The following is a 19,643-nucleotide window of genomic DNA, read 5'->3' as shown; positions in this document are numbered from 1 at the left end:
GATGCACTGCAGGAATTCACCCAAGGCTCCTTTGGCAGCACCTTCCAAACCCACGACCACTACCATCTACAAGGACAACGGCAGCAGATGCTTGGGAACACCATCATCTGAAAGTTCCCCTCCAAGTCACTCACCATCCTGACTTGGAAATATATCAGCCATTCCTTCACTGTCGCTGGGTCAAAATCCTAGAACTCCTTCCTTAACAGCACTGTGGGTGTACCCACACCACATGGACTGCAGCGGTTCAAGAAGGCAGCTCACCACCACTTCTCAAGGGCAATTAGGGTTGAGCAATAAATGCTGGCCCAGCCCATACCTGTAAATGAATATTAAAAAAAAGATAAAAGCAAAATACTGCGGATGCTGGAAATCTGAAACAAAAAGAGAAAATACTGGAAAAACTCAGCAAGTCTAGCAGCATCTGTGGAGGGGAAAAAACAGAGTTAACATTTCGAGTCCTTACGACTCTTCTTCAGATATCCTGGCCTGCTGGTAGCGGTAGAGTGGGGGATATGCCGGGCCATGAGGTTACAGATTGTATTTGAGTACAATTCTGCTGCTGATGACCCACAGTGCCTCATGGATGCCCAGTCTTGAGTTGCGAGATCTGTTCGAAATCTCTCCAATTTAGCATGGTGGTAGTGCCACACAACACAATGGAGGGTATCCTCAATGTGAAGATGGGACTTTGTCTCCACAATGACTGTGCGGTGGTCACTCCTAACGAAGCTGTCATGGACAGATGCATCTGCGGCAGGCAAATTGGTGAGGGTGAGGTCAAGTATATTTTTCCCTCTAGTTGGTTCCCTCACCACCTGCCACAGATCCAGTCTAGCAGCTATGTCCTTTAGGACTCAGCCAGCTTGGTTATTATCGGTGCTACTGAGCCACTCTCGGCAATAGACATTGAAGTCCTCACCCAGAGTATGTTCTGGGCCCTTGCCATCCTCAGTGCTTCCTCCAAGTGATGTTCAACATGGAGGACCACTGATTCATCAACTTTTGAATTGGAAAACCTTGGGCAAACCAGGAAAGAATTCCCAAAAAGCTTGAGAACTCTTCTGAAAACTGAAAACGGCCTATCGCATCACATTGAGACCAGATGCAAAACCGGTATGCTTGTTCACCCCAAGGAAGGCTCCAAAACCACTTTTACAGAAGGTGAACCAAGGAATTGAGTCAATGCTGCATCAGGGAGTCATCTCACCTGTAACCAAACCCACTAGCTGGTGTTCTGGCATGGTTCCAGGACTGAAAATTAATGGCTCAATACAAACCTGTGTTGACCTTACACAGTTAAATAAGGCAGGGAAAGGAAAATCCACCCAATGATATCTGTGGGCAAGAGTCTGGCAAAGCGAGCATTTTTACAAAGTTGGATGCAAACAGTGGCTTCAGGCAACTACCTTTAGATGAGGAATCCAAACCACTGATTACATTTATTACACACTTTGGGAGATATTGCTTCAATTGCCTATTCCTTTGAATCGCATTGGCACAAGAGATTCTTCAGAGAACAATGGCAGGCATTTTGGCAGGATTAGAAGGGGTCATCTTCCACAAAATGACATACTGATCCACGGGTCTACCACACTGGAGCACAATGCAAGAGTGGGAACAGTGTTGCAATGCTTGCAAGAAGCAATGAGTGTGAGTTCTCACAACTGACTATTCATTTTCTGCACACACTGCATCGTACACACATCAGGCATCAGGGCTGATCCTCAAATGACCAAGGCAATCAAAGTTTTCCATCACCTGGTAACATTACAGAGTTCCAGCGTTTCATGGGATGGTTAATCAAATAGGGAGGTTCCTACTCAAACTGGTACATGTGAACAACCCATCATGATAATTGCTCAGGCAAAACCAAGAATAGTGTTGGAAGAACATCAACAGCTCTCATTCCAAAAATTGAAAGAATTGCTCATTTCATCAGACATATAAGACCATAAGATGTAGGAGCAGAAGTAGGCCATTCTGCCCATCGAGTCTGCTCTGCCATTCCATGAGATCATGGCTGATATGGTAATCCTCAAATCTACTTTCCTGCCTTTGCCCCACAAGCCTTCATTCCCTTACTGATTAAAAATCTGTCTATCTCAGCCTTGAATATACTTAACGACCCAGCCTCTACAGTCCTCTGTGGTAAAGAATTCCACAGATTGACTACCCTCTGAGAGATAATATAAATGACATAGATGACTATGTGGGGGTAGGATTAGTAAGTTTGCAGATGACACGAAGATTGGCCAAGTGGTTAACAGTGAGGTTGAATGTCTTGGGCTACAGGAAGATATAGATGGGATGGTCAAATGGGCAGATAAGCGGCAGATGGAATTTAACCCTGAATAGTGTGAGGTGATACACTTTGGAAGGAGTAGCTTGACAAGGAAGTATTCAATGAACAGCATGACACTAGGAAGTTCTGAGGAACAAAGGGACCTTGGCGTGTGTGTCCATAGATCTCTGAAGGTGGAGGGGCATGTTAGTGGGGTGGTGAAAAGGGCATATGGGACACTTGCCTTTATCAATCGAGGCATAGATTACAAAAGTAGGGAGGTCATGTTGGAGTGTATAGATCCTTGGTGAGGCCACAGCTGGAGTACTGTGTGCAGTTCTGGTCACCATACTATAGGAAGGATGTGATTGCACTGGAGGGGGTGCAGAGGAGATTCACCAGGATGTTGCCTGGGATGAAACATTTAAGTTATGAAGAGAGGTTGGACAGATTTGGATTGTTTTCATTGGAGCAGAGAAGACTGAGGGGCGACCTGATCGAGGTGTACAAGATTATGAGGGGCATGGACAGGGTGGAGAGGGAGCAGCTGTTCCCCTTAGTTGAAGGGTCAGTCACAAGGGGACATAAGTTCAAGGTGAGGGGCAGGAGGTTTAGGGGGGTTGTGAGGAAAAAATTTTTTACCCAGCGGGTGGTGACGGTCTGGAATACACTGCCTGGGAGGGTGGTGGAGGCGGGTTGCCTCACATCCTTTAAAAAGTACCTGGATGAGCACTTGGCACGTCATAACATTCAAAGCTATGGGCCAAGTGCTGGTAAATGGGATTAAGTAGGTAGGTCAGGTGTTTCTCACGTGTCGGTGGAGACTCAATGGGCCGAAGGACCTCCTCTGCACTGTGTGATTCTGTGATTCTGTGAGAAGAAATTCCTCCTCATCTCTGCTCCCCTTATTCTGAGATTATGCCCTCTGGTCCTAGACTCTCCCACAAGGGGAAACAACCTCTCAGCATCTACCCTGTCAAGCCCTCTCAGAATCTTATATGTTTCAATAAGGCCGCCACTCATTCTTCTAAACTCCAATGAGTACAGGCCCAACCTACTCAACTTCTCATAAGAAAATCTCTCCATACCCAGGATCAACCTAATGAACCTTCTCTGGACATTCCTTAGATAAGGGGACCAAAATTGTTCACAGTATTCCAGGTGTGGTCTAACTAGTGCCTTGTATAGTTTTAGCAAGACTTCCTTCTTTTTATACTCCATTCCCTTTGAAATAAAGGTCAACGTTCCATTTGCCTTCACTGTTACCTGTTGAACTTGTATGTTAGCTTTTTGGATTCATGCATAAGGACTCCCAAATCCCTCTGTGTTGCAGCCTTCTGCAGTCTTTCTCAATTTAAATAATTTTCAGCTTCTCTATTCTTCCTGCCAAAGTGCATAACCTCACATTTTCCCTCATTATATTCCATCTACCAAGCTTTTCCCACTCATTTAACCTGTCCATATCCCTCCGTAGGCTTCTTGTGTCAACCTCACCACTTGTCTTCCAACTATTTTTGTGTCATCCTTAAACTTGGCGATAGCACATTCACTTCCCTCATCTAAGACATTAATAGATATTGTAAATAATTGAGGCCCCAGCATTGATTCCTATGGCACACCATTAGTTACAGGTTGCCATCCTGAAAATGCCCCCCTTATCCCAACTTTCTGTCTTCTATTAGTTAGCCAATCCTCTATCCATGCTAATATACTACCCCCAGCACCATGGGCTCTTATCTTATTAAATAGCCTTATGTGCGGCACCTTATCGAACGCCTTTTGGAAATCCAAATATATTACATCTACTGGTTCCCCTTTATCTATCATGCCTGTTACCTCCTCAAAAAATTCTAATAAATTTGTTAGGCATAATTTCCCCTTCATGAAGCCATGTTTACTTTGCTTGATTAGATTAGGTATTTCTAAATGCTCTGCTATTACATCCTTTATAATAGCCTCTAACATTTTCCCAATGACAGATGTTAAGCTAACTGGCCTATAGTTACCTGTTTTTGTCTCCCTCTCTTTTGGAATAAGGGCGTTAACATTGGCCATTCTCCATCCTCTGGGACTTTTCCAGAATCTAAGGCTACTTGGAAGATTACTACCAGTGCACCCATGCTCTCAGTAGCTATTTCCTTTAATATCCTAGGGTGTAACCCCTCAGGTCCAGGGGACTTATCAGCCTTTAACCCCATTAGTTTTCCCAGTACTTTTTCTCTAGTGATAGTTATTGTATTTATTTTCTGCACCACCCCCCTCCTCTTTTTCCCCTTGATTATTTAGTATTTTTGGGATGCTATTAGTATCTTCTAACATGAAGAATGAAGCAAAGTATTTATTCAACTGCTCTGCCATTTCCTGGTTCCCTATTATTATTTCCCCAGTTTCATTCTCTAAGGGGCCTATGTTCACTTTGGCCTCTCTTCCTTTTTATATATTTAAAGAAGCTTTTACTGTCCATTTTTATATTACTTGCTAGTTTACTCTGAAAGTTTATTTTCTCGCTTTTTTTTTTGGTCATCTTTTGTTCCCAATCCGCTAGCTTACCACTAATCTTTGCCATATTGTATGTTTTTTCTTTCAATTTGATACACTCCTTAACTTGCTTGGTTAACCATGGTTGATTTAATCCCTTTCTTGAATCCTTCTTTCTCACTGGGATATATCTTTGTTGAGAGTCATGAACTATTTTCTTAAATGTCTGTCATTGTTCATCAATCGATTTCCCAGTCCACTCCAGCCAACTCTGACCTCATTCCATTGTAATTACCATTATTTAAGTTTAGCACAGTTGTTTCTGACTCAAGTTTCTCACTCTAAAACCGAATGCTCAATTCTACCATCTTATGGTCACTGTTTCCTAAGGGATCCTTTGCTCCAAGATTATTTATTAAACCTGCCTCATTAGACATTACCAGAACCAAAATAGCCTGATCCCTCGCTGGATTCACAACATATTGTTCTAAGAAATGGTCCCGAATACACTCTATGAATTCCTGCTCATTTCCACCTCAGCCAATTTGATTTTCCCAATCTGCATGAAGATTAAAGTCACCCATGATTAATTTACTGCCTTTTTTACATGCCTTCATTATCTCCTGATTTATTCTCTGTCCTACAATATAGCTACTGTTAGGGGGCCTATAGACTACTCCCACCAGTGTCTTCTTCCTCTTGTTATTCCTTATCTCCACCCATATGGATTCCACATCTTCTGATCCAAGATCCTTTCTAGCTATCGTACTTAGTCCATCTCGTACTAACAAAGCTGCCCCACCATCCTTTCCTTCCTGTCTGTCCTTTCAAAAAGTCACATACCCCTAAACATTTAGTGCCCAGCTTTGATCTCCTTATAACCATGTCTCCATAATGGCTATAAGATCATAAGACCATTAACCTCTATTTGTGCTGTTAATTCATTTATTTTGTTCCAAATACTACGTGCATTTAAGTAAAGAGCCATTAATTTTGCCTTTATACCATTTCTTTCCTCTTTTGACCCTATCTGCTGCCATTTTTTTATGTTTGTACACTCTGTCCCTTCCTGTCACGCTCTGGGTATCATTACCTAAATAGCTGCCCTGCAGGGCTGCCATATCCTTTTGCTTTGTAATCCTAAGTATCTCCTCTCCAGAACCCTTCCCCACCTTTATTTAGTTTAAAGTCCTCTCTACAGCCCAACACAGTTCAAGTGAAGCCTGCCCTACCGGGCCAGCTCCCTTCTGCCCCCGTACTGATGCCAGTGCCCCATGAACTGAAATCCACTCCTCCCACACCAATCTTTGAGCCACGCAATCAACTCCTTGACTTTATTTACTCTATGCCAGTTTGCCCATGGCTCAGGTAGTAATCCCGAGATTATTACCTTGGAGGTTCTGTTTTTTAATTTAGCTCCTAACTGTTCAAATTCTTTCAGCAGAGCCTCCTTTCTAGTCCTGTCAATGTTGTTGGTACCAATGTGAATGATGACAACTGGATCCCTCCCCTCCCACTCCAAGCTCTTCTCCAGCTCTGAGGAGATGTCCTTAACCCTGGCACCGGGCAGGCAACACAGCCTTCGGGACTCACACTTACTGCTGCAGAGTACAGTATCTATCCCCCTAATTATACTGTCCCCAACCACCACTATGTTCCCATCTCCTCCTCCCACTTGAATGGTTCCCTGTACCACAGTGCCATGGTCAGTTCACTCAACCTCCCTGCAGTCCCTGCTCTTGTCCACACAGCTCACAAGAACCTTGTAACTGTTGGACAATTGCAGGGCCCAAGCATCTTCGAACACTACCCCCTGGGTCCCCAAACCTGTTTCACCTGCAGTCACACCCTCCTGTCCCTGATCACAGGCCAAATTTGAATTACCTAATCTGAGGGGTGTGACCGCCTCCTGGAGCAACGTGTCCAGGTAACTTTCCCCCTCCCTGATGTGCAATTCGGATTCCAGCTCCTTAACTCGGATCCAAAGTCCCTCAAGCTGCAAACACTTGCTGCAGATGTGTTCACTAAGGATCACCTTGATATCCAGCAGCACCCACATGCTGCAGCAGCAACACATCACCCATCCTGCCATTGCTATCATATTTTAGTCGATTTATTAATTAATTACTCCAGTGTCCTCACTCTTTAGACTTTATTATAATTTTTTTTATACATAGCAGTATCGATCTTATACTTAACAAGCTATCTTTAGGAAAAAGAGAAAAAAAAGACCAGTGATATTGTCACACTATGACCCAGAACTGCCCACAATAGTTGTTGCAGATGTATCAGCAACTGGAATAGGAGCAGTAGTCTTTCAATCCAGAAAGATAGAGCAGGCAGACCAATATATTATGCTACTTGGTCATTGACTAAAATGAAACAAAGTAACACTGTAGCCGAAAAAGAGGCATTAACAGCCACATAGGTTGTGAGAAGTTTACTGACTTTGTCTTAGGTCTGCAGTTCACCATCAAAGTAGACAGTAAGCCATTGGTCACCTTATTAAATACCAAAGAACTAGCAAATATGCCAACTAGGGTCCAGAGATTTCGGCTGAGACTCATGAGGTTTAATGCCACAACCAATTATATGCAAGACAAACAGCAAAACATCAAATGCATTGTCACGCAAGTCATGTAGTTGGATTTCTAGAAGGTATTTGATCAGGTGCCACATCAAAGGTTTTAATGAAAAATAAAAGCACATGGTGTAGGAGGTAACATATTAGCACGGATAGAGGATTGGCTGGCTGGCAGAAAGCAGAAAGTATGCATAAATGGGTCTTTATTGGATTGGCAGAATATGACGAGTCGAGTCCCACAGGGGTCTGTACTGGTGCCTCAAATTTTTACAATTTACATCAATGACTTAGATGAAGAGAGTGATGATATGGTAGCTAAATTTGCAGATGACACAAAGATAGGTAGGAAAGTATGTTGTGAAGAGGACATGAGGAGGTTGCAGATGGATATAGATAGGTTGAGTGTCATGAAGCTATTAATGTACATAATATTATTGGAAAATATTTTTCTTTTAAAATAGAGGTTTAGGCTGTGGGTGTGTCTTAATTGGATTAAAACCAGCTAGTCTGAGTGCTTTAATGTGTACTAGTTTTGAGATGTAAACAGGGAGATAGAGTGCATTTGTATTTTTTTGAATAGAGCATTCAAGAAGGCAAGTGAAATTTGGCACCTAGCTAGCAGAGACCAAACAATATGTTTATATTACTAATAAAATTGGTACAACGAAAGGAGTTTTATTGTTAGTAGAGGCTGGTGATATAATGATAATTTACATTCAATGAGCTGTGCTAGGGTGGTCCATCTGGTTCTATTCTTTTTAGGCTTTTTAACATATTGATATGACTGAGTGGCTTGCTAGGCCATTTCAGAGTCAACCACATTGCTGGTCTGGATCTGGGGTCACATGTCAGCCAGACCAGGTAAGGATAGCAAATTTCCTTCCCTAAAGGGCATTAGTGAACCAGGTAGATTTTTACAACAATTGCTTCATGATCATCATTATACTTTTAATTCTATCTGTCGTGGTGGGATTCGAACCCAGGTCCCTAGATCATTATCCTGGGCCTCTGGATTACTAGCCCAGAGACAATACCACTATGGCACCGCCTCTTGTCCCATTGTGATATCATGGCATCATTGACATATAATTAGCAACCCTTGGACAATAAGGATGCTACATGAAGAGGGAGAGAGATGGAGAGAGGGAACGAGAGAGTGTGTGTGTGAGAGAGAGGTAGAGAGGGAGAAGGAGAGAGAGAGTGAGAGAAATGCTTTCCACAATTGCAGACAGTGAAAAATGAGCATGATTGAACTTGAAGACCTAAAGTACAGTTCTTCTTAAAATATATGTTGGAGTTCAGAATCTGCCTTTCATACAATTGCAGCATATTAACATGGCAATCCTGAAGTTGCAATCTGTAATGCATTGCTCCAACACAGGCTACTATGTGGAACTACACCATTCCCCCATCCCCCCCACCATCCAGAGCTTACAATCAGAAAAATCAATTGATATGGTGAAAACCTTCCCTTCTCTGCTCTCAGATTACAGTTGAAAACCCCTAAAAAGTTATTCATTGTTCAATCAGTTATCACTGGGTTTTTAATAGTGAGCTATTGACAACTAGTGAGCACCAACAACTAGTGTAGAACAACTGATCCTGTCCTGAAGAAATGATTTTGTATTTATGTTAAGTGTCTCCATTATGATTAATTCTAGATTTTTTGAAGTAGGCTTTTAAAAAGGTTTGCTAATATTTTAGTCTCTATCTTAAACCCATGTGTATAACCCAAACATGATTTCACACTCTGTAACATTTTTAAAAGGTGGTTTAATTATTAGTGCTTTTCATTTCCTGCTTGGCAATCTGTGAGAGTTCTTTAATGCAATTGACTGCTTGGACAGCTTGATGATGTCACTGCAGCTCGATGATGAGAATCCCCCTTAAACTATGTTACGATCAATTGTATGGCAAGGGCCAAAGCTCTCGTCACAGAGATCACAAGGTCTCTCCATGCAGCTTTCTTCAAGGTCCATGGTGAGCGTCTTTGCTTCGTCACTGACCACAGAATCCAGGCCAAAATTTCCATCTCTGCGAGCAAAACTTTAACAATTTCATGTCAAAAAACATAACCTTAGAAACACAAAATGGTATTGTAGACAAAGCAGTCCTTGACCTACCGTCTTCTAACTTATTGTACATGTTTCAATTTACCTGGAAGGCCAGACAGCAGGTTCCTAATTAAATATTTTACTGAATGGACTAATGGTTTTAACAGTATATTTATGCCTCTTTGGACAATATATTTTGCAGATGCTTTCACGGATTAATTTTAGCAAAACCTGAAAATACTGAATTCCAGACTTATTGCGTACACAACAGCAGTACTCTACTAATGATAATATATGAAACTCCTATGAAGATGCCTTTCCATTAGTTATTTTACCTTACAGTTCAGTCATGAATTGACTAATTCAAAACATGACTTCATACACATTTACCATCATCTATGTGAACTCCTGAGAAGTCAGACAGAAAATCCTCCCACCTTTTGACTGCAATTATATGCCAGCAAATTAATTAACCTCCCAAGAGCTAACTTCTATAACTTTCTTCCAAGATACACTATATCTTTTCATATAGATTATAAATTAAATTTAACTAACATGCACAGTAGCAGTTTATAGTTAAAATAATATTGTTGCAAAGTCAATAATGTAATAAGTCACTCCACATTGCTAATGGATGAACTTTTCTCTTTAAAATTACTATTAACAATGTACTGAGCATTGAAATAATTAGTACAGAACACTAAGAGAAAATTTACTTTTTTGCCTTACCTGTAATTTAGATCTGATCTCTGTTGCATACTATTAACATGTTGATGCAAAGGTTCATCAATATTGTCAAGCGCTTTATATTCTCACCCCCAGTAACATGAGGTAAAAGCACACAGGTTTATAAATCCCCAAAATTTTAATTTTATTTTCGAAAGCAAAATCCAATTAACTTGAAATTCTAACTGTTCTTCAGAGTTACTGTGTAAAGCATGTTGCTCCATATGCACACACAAGTGAAATTAGTGAATCTTAATTGTACATTCGACATCTTTCATCAACCTGGATAACATATGGGAGCACTTTGCGGTTACGCTGTTGATTATAAGTCACTGACAATGTTTCATTATCTCTGTACGTCTAAAGCTCCAATCCAACATCTGAGAGTGGATTTACCTCCCATTGACAGGTTAGCAACAGTGCAGTACTTCCTCATGCCCATTTCAATCCATCTCCAGTGTGCTGAAGTTTCCTCTTAGGGCCATAATTTTACATGCAGAATGGGGTGGCAGTCATATTAATACCTTTCCTCATTGGGTTACTGCTGCTGGGAAAGGAAGCAAGTCAAGTGCAGTTGCCACCTTAAAAAGGTTGCAGCCAATTAAAAGGTGGACATGGCTTTTTGCATAATGGCAGCCTTAAAGTCTCATCTGCAAGAATCACTAACACATTTATGGGTATCATAAGGGCTATAGGGAATGACTCATGAGGGGTCAGGGCAGACTGCATTCAAAGGAGGAAGCTGAAGTAGTTGGTCCAACCTCCACTACCCCGAAGTCCTAACACAGCTTTAAAAGAGATTCATTGTCTTCAAAAGAGTAGCCAAGGGAAGTCACTGTTCTCAATATCCATCCTGTACTAGTAGCAGAAGCTTCATATACCCTTCTTTGTGGCATCAGTTTTGTGCCAGAGAAACTGACTTATTCAATGGGAATCTCTGAAAACATTAAAGGACCTCTGTACCTCAGAAGAAATCCATGACGCACACTGACTGGTTCACAAGGGGTTTGTAGGGCAATTGATTTAAAGGGATAATGCAATTAAAGAGATAATGCAATTCTCATCATGGGATGCATGTGAGGTGATGCATTTTAGTGGGAAGAACATGGACAGACAATATAAAATAAGGGGTGAAATTTTGAAGAGGGTGCAGGAGCAGAAAGACTTGAGTATATATGTGCATTAATCATTGAAGGTGGCAAGACAGGTGGAGAGAGCAGTTAATAAAGCATATAGTATCCTGGGCTTTATTAATAGGGACGGAGAGTACAAGAGAAGGGAGGCCATGCTGAATTTATATAAGACACTCGTTAGAACTCAGCTGGAGTATTGTGTACAGTTCTGGGTGCCACACTATAGGAAGGATGTGAACACATTGGAGAGAGTGCAGAAGAGGTTTACAAGAATGGTTCTGGGATGAGAGTCTTCAGCTATGAGGATAGATTGGAGAGGTTGGGACTGTTCTCCTTGGAGAGAAAAAGGCTGAGAGGGGATTTGATAGAGACGTTCAAAATCATGAGGGGGCTGGGCAGAGTAGATAGGGAGAAGCTGTCCCCACTCATAAAAAGATAAAGAATGAGGGGACACAGATTTAAAGTGACTTGTAAAAAAAGCAAATGTGACGTGTGAAAAAACTTTTTCACACAGCGAGTAGTTAGGGTTTGGAATGCACGGCCTGGAAGTGTGGTGGAGGCAGGTTCAATCGAGGCTTTGAAGAGGACATGAGATGATTATTTGAATAGAACCAATGTGCAGGGTCACGCGGAAAAGGCAGGGCAATAGCGCTAGGTCATAATGCTCATTTGGTGAGCTGGTGCAGACATGATGGGCCAAATGGCCTCCTTCTGTGCTGTTAAGATTCTGTGATTCTGATTCTGTGTGCTTATAAGGGAGAAAGCAACTTGTATTCCTTGAACACTGGCCAGAAGTTTTCGAATGCCAGAGTTTCCCTACCCAACATCCAATGAATCGGCGGCAAACACATTGTCACCAATACTGGCTGCCTGCAGCCATTTAATGCTCCAAAGAGCAATAATTGGCTTGAGGAGAGATTTCCACCTCTCACTCGCGAGGAAGTCACACCTCAGGGAACTGCGGCCAATCTGATTGGCTGGTAGCTCTCCAGTCTCAACAGAGTCACAGACGCTGCAATGGACAGAACTGGAACTGCAAGCAGTACACAGAGTATAAGTCCTGGGAGTTCTTGACTGGGTAAGTTTGGGGTCTCAGAGTGGGGAAGGGAGGTGAGACTCGGTGGGTATTGGACCGTGGTGTTGGAGTGTTGGTGAAAGATCATTTGGGGGGCGGGGGGGGTGGGGGGTGGTGTAGGAAGCACCCTCAGGAGCCAGACATTTTGGGGTGGCACCCGAAGTTGAAACGAGGCTGTTGATGGACGTGGCCCTCCCCTACTTCCTGCTCAAGGCCGGAGCAGAGTCACTTTTCGGGCATTCACCCATGCCCTGAACTCCTCCCAGTGGCCAGAAAACTGAGTTGATTAACTGGCCAATTAAGGGCTTCAATTGGGACAAGGGCAGGGGAGTCTCCCTCACTGTAAAATTGTGGAGAGGTCGGGAAAGGGCAGAGCCCAGTGGAAAGGCCATCCGAAGATGTTTAAGGCCATCCTCCACACCCTCAAACCCATCGGCCAGGGAAGGTAAAATTACAACAACTGTGTTTGTTGCCTGCAAAAGAAAGATAGAGAAAAGGAAGGGGAGATTGAGAAGTGGAGACAGTAGCAACTAAGCAAATAACCATGATTTTGTTGATATCATTCACAAGCTCCTCTCTGTTAGTGCTCAAGATGAAGGTAGAAGTTGCAAAGGAGGGAAGCCTGATGAGATGGTTGTTAATGCTGAAGAGAAGTTTGGAGGCACATTTTCTAAAAGGTCCTGGAATAAGAAGAATTGATTGTGGTGAGCGAGAAGCGGTATTGCTGGAGGCAATCATGCCAAACTGGGAGGTAAGTAGCCAAGGCAGTTGATTCCCAACATGCTCTCTGGTCTGTAGCCCAAAGACTTAAGTAGCACAGCTGGAACAAATAGCGAGGGTGCGAGAGACCATTATGGATATGATGGAGACAAGAATATAGATGGAAGGAAATCTTGGAAATAGCAATATTAATATGGACGTTGGCCCAGAGAGAATGTCAGAAACTTGCGGGATTGAGGATATTTTCCACTGCACAAGGAAAAAAACGAGAGAGAAATGGGGTTTCAAATAGACAAGAAGAAGAAGCTGAGGAATTGGCTGAGGAATGTCCGAGTGTCTAAGGAATTAGTTGCAAATTGCCTGATCACTGACCAAAAACTGCAGACAACTCAGCACTCTTGATTGGAGATTGGAGGAATTAAGTGGCAAAGTGTGTACTGTGGGACATTTAGTGAGAAGTTTGGGATTGAAAGGGAAAAGAAGGGGAGCATGAGAGAAGATGGGTCAGGGTAGAATCCTAGTGCAGGTTGTGGTCTCCACAAATGAAGATTTGTGAACACCGAGGCTGTTTGAAAATAAGAAGGATGCTCCCAAAGGCCGGAGAAGAGTTATAGATGATTAAGGATCATGAAGAAAACAAGCCTCGGTCTTGTTTGTGAAGGAGAAGATGTTTTACAAAGTGTTTTTTTCTCACAGTCTGGGACAATCCATTTCCTGAGCTGCGTGATCCTAATTTTTGTGAATAAAATGATGGGCAGAATCTTCTGTGGAGATGCAATCACCGTCAGATAGCCACTCCACTCCTTTTTACTTACATTAGACTGGAGCTTCACATTTCTCACTCGGACATCTGACCCAGGGCTACTGGGAAACGTGCAATGTAGTTATTCCAGGAGGCCTTCAGTGCAGTGCAGGATTGCCAGAGGAAACAAAGCCACATCCCCTTTTTATGGCATTACCAGTAGGTTTCAATGGCCCAGCCACTTTAATAAGCTAGGGGAGAAGGTAAGTGCTTAGGGTAAGTACTTGAGTGGTAAGGTAGGTGGGGGTGTTGGTTATTGGCGGTGAGGTGGAAGTGGGGGGCTAGCCGGGTAGTGAGCGGCTAGTGAGGTGGCGGAGGTAAGGATTTAGCCGGGGGGGGTTGCCATGGGGTATAGTTGGGGGTGCAAGGGATAGTTGGACGGTTGTTGGGGGAGTTGGGGTTTGTTGGGAGGTTGGGGGTAGTTAGGGGTGGGTGGATGGGATAAGTCAGGGGTGCAGCCAAGGGGGCAGGGGATAGTCAAGGATTCAAGGGCAGTTAGTCGAGGGGTGGGGTTTACTTTGGAGGGCCCAGCAGGGAAGGGGAGGGTCAGGGGGATCAGTACCATGGTTACCCAGGAATTTGAACCGGTTTTAATCCTTCTAACTTTTCCTGGTAACTATTCTGCTAAGAGAGATGGAACCAGTTGAAGTCTTTGACTTTAAATCAGAGTTTCGGAGGGTTCCAGGTGTAGGGTAATTGCCCAAAGGAAGTTGAAACTTCCCAGGCAATTCCCATGCAGTCCTTGTGTGGGGGCTTCTGAGGGATCCCCCAGCGCAGATTCCGGGTACCTCCGGGTTACAACCCTCCAGAGAATGGAAGATCTGGGCCAATGTATTTTTCTTTTGTAAAATAATAACGTTGAATTAACTATTCTTATATTTTGTAAAGGAAAATAACATTTTGTGCCAATTGTATCAGCCAGAGGTGACGCAATTTCCTCAAGCAGATGGCTGTTCTATATTGTCTAGTGATATTCCGTGCTGTTAGTGAAAGTTTAACAATTGAAGAAGGCCAAATCTAAACGAAAAAAGAAAACATATTAAAACTATTTAGAGTTTACAGTGTTTGGTGTTGATTACTGTGCTGATAGGTTACAAATTACATTCACCAGGTTAAAGGTATCTGTGTTTTATCAATAATAATGTTCATTTGCGAAGAGCAGTGGGAAACCAGGGGGTTGGGAAGCCTACAAAGACCAACAGAGGACAACTAAAAAAGAAATAAGGAGGGAGAAGATTAAATATGAGGGTAAACCAGCCAGTAATATAAAAGAAGATTGCAAGAGTTTTTTTAGATATATAAAGGGTAAGAGAGAGGCAAAAGTGGACATTGGGCCGCTGGAAAATGACGCTGGAGAAGTAGTAATGGGGAACAAAGAAATGGCGGAGGAACTGAATAGGTACTTTGCGTCAGTCTTCACGGTGGAAGACACGAGTAACATCCCCAAAGTTCAAGAGAGTCAGGGGGCAGAGGTGAGTATGGTGGCCATTACCAAGGAGAAGGTGCTAGGAAAACTGAAAGGTCTGAAGGTGGATAAATCACCTGGACTAGATGGATTACACCCCAGAGTTCTGAAGGAGATAGCTGAAGAGATAGTGGAGGCGTTAGTGGTGATCTTTCAGGAATCACTGGAGTCAGGGAGGGTCCCAGAGGACTGGAAAATCGCTAATGTAACCCCCCTGTTTAAGAAGGCAGTGAGGCAAAAGACGGGAAATTACAGGTCGATTAGCCTGACCTCGGTCGTTGGTAAGATTTTAGAGTCCATTATTAAGGATGAGATTTCAGAATACTTGGAAGTGCATGGTAAAATCAGGCAAAGTCAGCATGGTTTCATCAAGGGGAGGTCATGCCTGACAAATCTGTTAGAATTCTTTGAGGAGGTAACGAGTAGGTTAGATAAAGGAGAGCCAATGGATGTTATCTACCTGGGCTTCCAGAAGGCCTTTGACAAGGTGCTGCACAGGAGGCTGCTCAGTAAGATAAGAGCCCATGGTGTTAGAGGCAAGGTACTAGCATGGATAGAAGATTGGCTGTCTGGCAGGAGGCAGAGAGTGGGGATAAGGGGGTCCTTCTCAGGATGGCGGCCGGTGACTAGTGGAGTTCCGCAGGGGTCAGTGTTGGGACCACAACTTTTCACTTTATACATTAATGATCTAGATGAAAGAACTGAGGGTATCCTAGCTAAGTTTGCAGATGATACAAAGATAGGTGGAGGGACAGGTAGTATTGAGGAGGCGGGGAGGCTGCAGAAGGATTTGGACAGGTTAGGAGAATGGGCAAAGAAGTGGCAGATGGAATACAACGTGGGGAAGTGTGAGGTCATGCATTTTGGTAGGAAGAATAGAGGCATGGACTATTTTCTAAATGAGGAGAGAATTCAGAAATCTGGAGTGCAAAGGGACTTGGGAGTCCTAGTCCAGGATTCTCTTAAGGCTAACTTGCAGGTTGAGTCGGTAGTTAGGAAGGCAAATGTAATGTTGGCATTTATTGCGAGAGGACTAGAATATAAAAGCAGGGATGTGCTGCTGAGGCTTTATAAGACTCAAGTCAGACCACATTTAGAATACCGTGAGCAATTTTGGGCCCCGTATCTCAGGAAGGATGTGCTGGCCCTGGAGAGAGTCCAGAGGAGGTTCACGAGAATGATCCCAGGAATGAAAGGCTTAACATATGAGGAACGTTTGAGGACTCTGGGTCTGTACTCGATGGAGTTTAGAAGGATGAGGGGGGGATCTGATTGAAACTTACAGAATACTGAAAGGCCTGGATAGAGTGGACGTGGGGAAGATGTTTCCATTAGTAGGAGAGACTAGGACCCGAGGGCACACCCTCAGAGTAAAGGGAAGACCTTTTAGAACAGAGATGAGGAGAAACTTCTTTAGCCAGAGAATGGTGAATCTATGGAATGCATTGCTACAGAAGGCTGTGGAGGCCAGGTCATTGAATGTATTTAAGACCGAGATAGATAGGTTCTTGATTGGCAAGGGGATCAAAGTTCACAGGAAGAAGGTGGGAGAATGGAGTTGAGAAACTTATCAGCCATGATTGAATGGCGGAGCAGACTCGATGGGCCGATTGGCCTAATTTCTGCTCCTATGTTTTATGGTCTTGCCTACAAAAAAATGCAACACTTACATAAAAAAAATTAAAAGCAAGCACTTATAAGCTGCAGCACAGTCTAAGTCCTCTTTCTGTCAGCTTTGATTAAATGTTTCCCCCTGAGGTATATTTCCTTTTACTGCAAGTCAGCAGTTCTTTGATGCATTATTGCATCATCACGGGAAATCAAGTGCCAAGAGTTTCTGAAACAAGTTATTAATCACAATCTTTAATTCAATATCAGGTTACAAAATCCCCTCAAGGTATACAATAGCCACAGCTCCAGCAATTAGTTATGTTCATAGAGGAGAAAATGCATATATATTACACACATATAATAAAAAAAGTATGAAACAAGTGGATTGACCTGTTAACATGAGTCACCAATCATAATCATTAGTCCGAAGCTTTGGTAACTTTTAAAGGAATAGTTAGAAAAACTGAAGTACATACCCAAGTGCTTTTGTTTATATTTTGTATATTACTGGACTACCATTATGTGCATTTAAGCTGAAAAAAATCTTGTTAAAATATTAAAATTCATTGCAGAAGGACACCCCTACCTCTGCTTTGCTCCTGTCCCACCATTGACTCCAATGTAAATTAACTTTGAACACAGGACCAAACAAGTTATATCAGCCACTAAACCTGCAATGGTCCCAAAACACTAGTTCCTCAGGCAGCAATATGTTCGTCCCAAAGACAAAATGCAGACAGGACACACAGGGCTGGATTTTACAGGGTATTATCTTCTCTAACCCTGGCTAAAAAGTTGGTGGCGAGCCTGCCCATGGCAAGAATAGCTGCCCTGCTGTCATTTAACAGTCAGTTGGCCATTAATAAGCTGGTGGCCGGATTTCTGCCCCTCAGGAGTAGGAAGTCATGCCTCAAAGAGTTTTTTTTAATTCTTTCACAGGATGTGGGTGTCTCTGGCTAGGCAAGCATTTATTGCCCATCCCTAACTGCCCTTGAAATTCTCCATGGCAATGCCTTGGCCAATCAGACTTGCCTGATTTGAGTTTAAACAAAAACTTGGCAGTTAACTGTTCCCTGGTGCATTCTCCACAGAAGGCTGTGGAGGCCAGGTCATTGGGTGTATTTAAGACCAAGATAAATAGGTTCTTGATTGGTAAGGGGATCAAAGGTTACGGGGAGAAGGTGGGAGAATGGGGTCCACTTGCCGACCAGTCAGCACCCTCTTCTCTTGCAGTATAAATTGCTGATGGTATTCTGTCCTAATGAGTGCAAGACAAAAAGCTTCAACGTCTCTTTTTTCAGCAATACTCAAATACTGTATCACCAAAGGACTATTCATATTATTTTTAAAGTTCTTGCACAGATGTGATCCAAAGCATCAGCAAGCCATGCTCATTTAACCTCATTCCTAAACCCACAAGTAGTTTGTTGGTGGTGCTTTAATTTATTTCATTAAAGAAGGAGCAATTATTTGTGCCCAGAATCCTGATTTATTCATACCTGCAAAGGCAGCACTCAGACTTTCCACATCATCTTGTATACGCAGTTGCAATATTTCCTTAAGCAATGATTGACGATGGCTCTCCTGGGCAATGCCCATTTGTTCCAACTTTCCAGCAGTGAGCCTCAACAAAGCACGTCCTGTTGATTATAAATTTTATAAGTAAGCACTTACTCATTTGGATGGGTTTACTTATTTATAATGGCAACTTCTGAAGAGTGATAACATATGGAAAACTAATTCTGATTACAGTTTAATCACTACCTTGCAGAATTAGAATTTTCATTAACTAGAAGCAAACTAACACCAGTTTAAGAAACATCTCCATAATTTTTTTTTTAACAAGCTATGATACCAATTTCAACTTTTTCTTAAAAACTGACATGTAAAGCAAAAACAACCTTAGCCAATAATTAGCAACTGCCAATTTTAATATTTGCTTTAACCAGGATTCGAATGTGTGTGCTGTTCTAGGTCTTTTTTTTAAAAAAAAACTGAGCTGTAAGAAAATGTAAACTTCTGGCAACAAAAAAAAAATGCAAATCTCATTTTTAATTTGCAAAGAAGAAAATTACACTATCTGTATCCTGAACTGTTTCGGAGAATGATGTTGCAATTTCAACAAAGCAGGTAATGAACTTTTGGCCTTTCAACTTTAAAGAGCTTTGATGACATAGATCGCTCAGTTCCACACTGAAAGCTGAAAAACAAGTTAAATTCTGCAGAGTGTCAATAAGAACACATTACTCAGACAGAACACAGTTTATGAGGGTCAATAATTGCTATCAGTGTCACTGTCAGCTCCAGTTGTAATTCAGGACAGCAAAGCATATCAAGTTAAATTACTTATCTTCCACATGGCCTTCGTCTGAATGTGGTTTATCGCTCACGTTCAGCCAAAATAGGCTAGAGAGGATGTTAATCATAGGCAAATGCCCTCTGACTTGCACTTGCAGTAGCCTTGCATGAACTATATGATCATCTTGTGCTTTGTAACAGCCCAAATCATTCAGCTCTCTTCAACCTTAACTCTTAGCACCAGAAAGAGAAGGAAATACACACACATTCATTAATGCATTTCCTGTGATATTGTTCATGCTAAATTGGATGATCTGCTGAATTATAAAGGGCAGAGACGTAATACAGAATGTATTTCCTTCTGAGATGCAGCTGTGTCCGTTTAAGAGCACAATGTCAAGTTACGTATTACA

At 42.4% G+C, this 19,643-nt stretch overlaps 1 protein-coding gene across 4 annotated transcripts in view; it reads right to left on the bottom strand.

Annotated features, from left to right (window-relative positions):
* LOC121278348 (sterile alpha motif domain-containing protein 12-like) overlaps positions 1-19,643 on the bottom strand; it is a 68,552-nt gene that overhangs the window by 8,024 nt on the left and 40,885 nt on the right. For 3 of the 4 annotated variants that reach the window (XR_005943119.1, XM_041188665.1, XM_041188664.1), the window contains one exon: positions 18,432-18,572. Coding sequence is in view for 3 of the 4 variants with exons in the window: in XM_041188665.1 (XP_041044599.1) it covers positions 18,432-18,572 (141 nt within the window). In the remaining variant the exon portion in view is untranslated. Of the gene's footprint in view, positions 1-18,134; positions 18,191-18,431; positions 18,573-19,643 lie in introns of those variants that run through there. The other variant, XM_041188663.1, reaches the window with a different exon arrangement.

This window comes from Carcharodon carcharias, chromosome 5, assembly GCF_017639515.1.
Source record: "Carcharodon carcharias isolate sCarCar2 chromosome 5, sCarCar2.pri, whole genome shotgun sequence".
Classification (NCBI taxonomy): domain Eukaryota; kingdom Metazoa; phylum Chordata; class Chondrichthyes; order Lamniformes; family Lamnidae; genus Carcharodon; species Carcharodon carcharias.
Note: the sequence above shows the minus strand (reverse complement) of the source record. Positions and strands in the feature narration are given on the sequence as shown.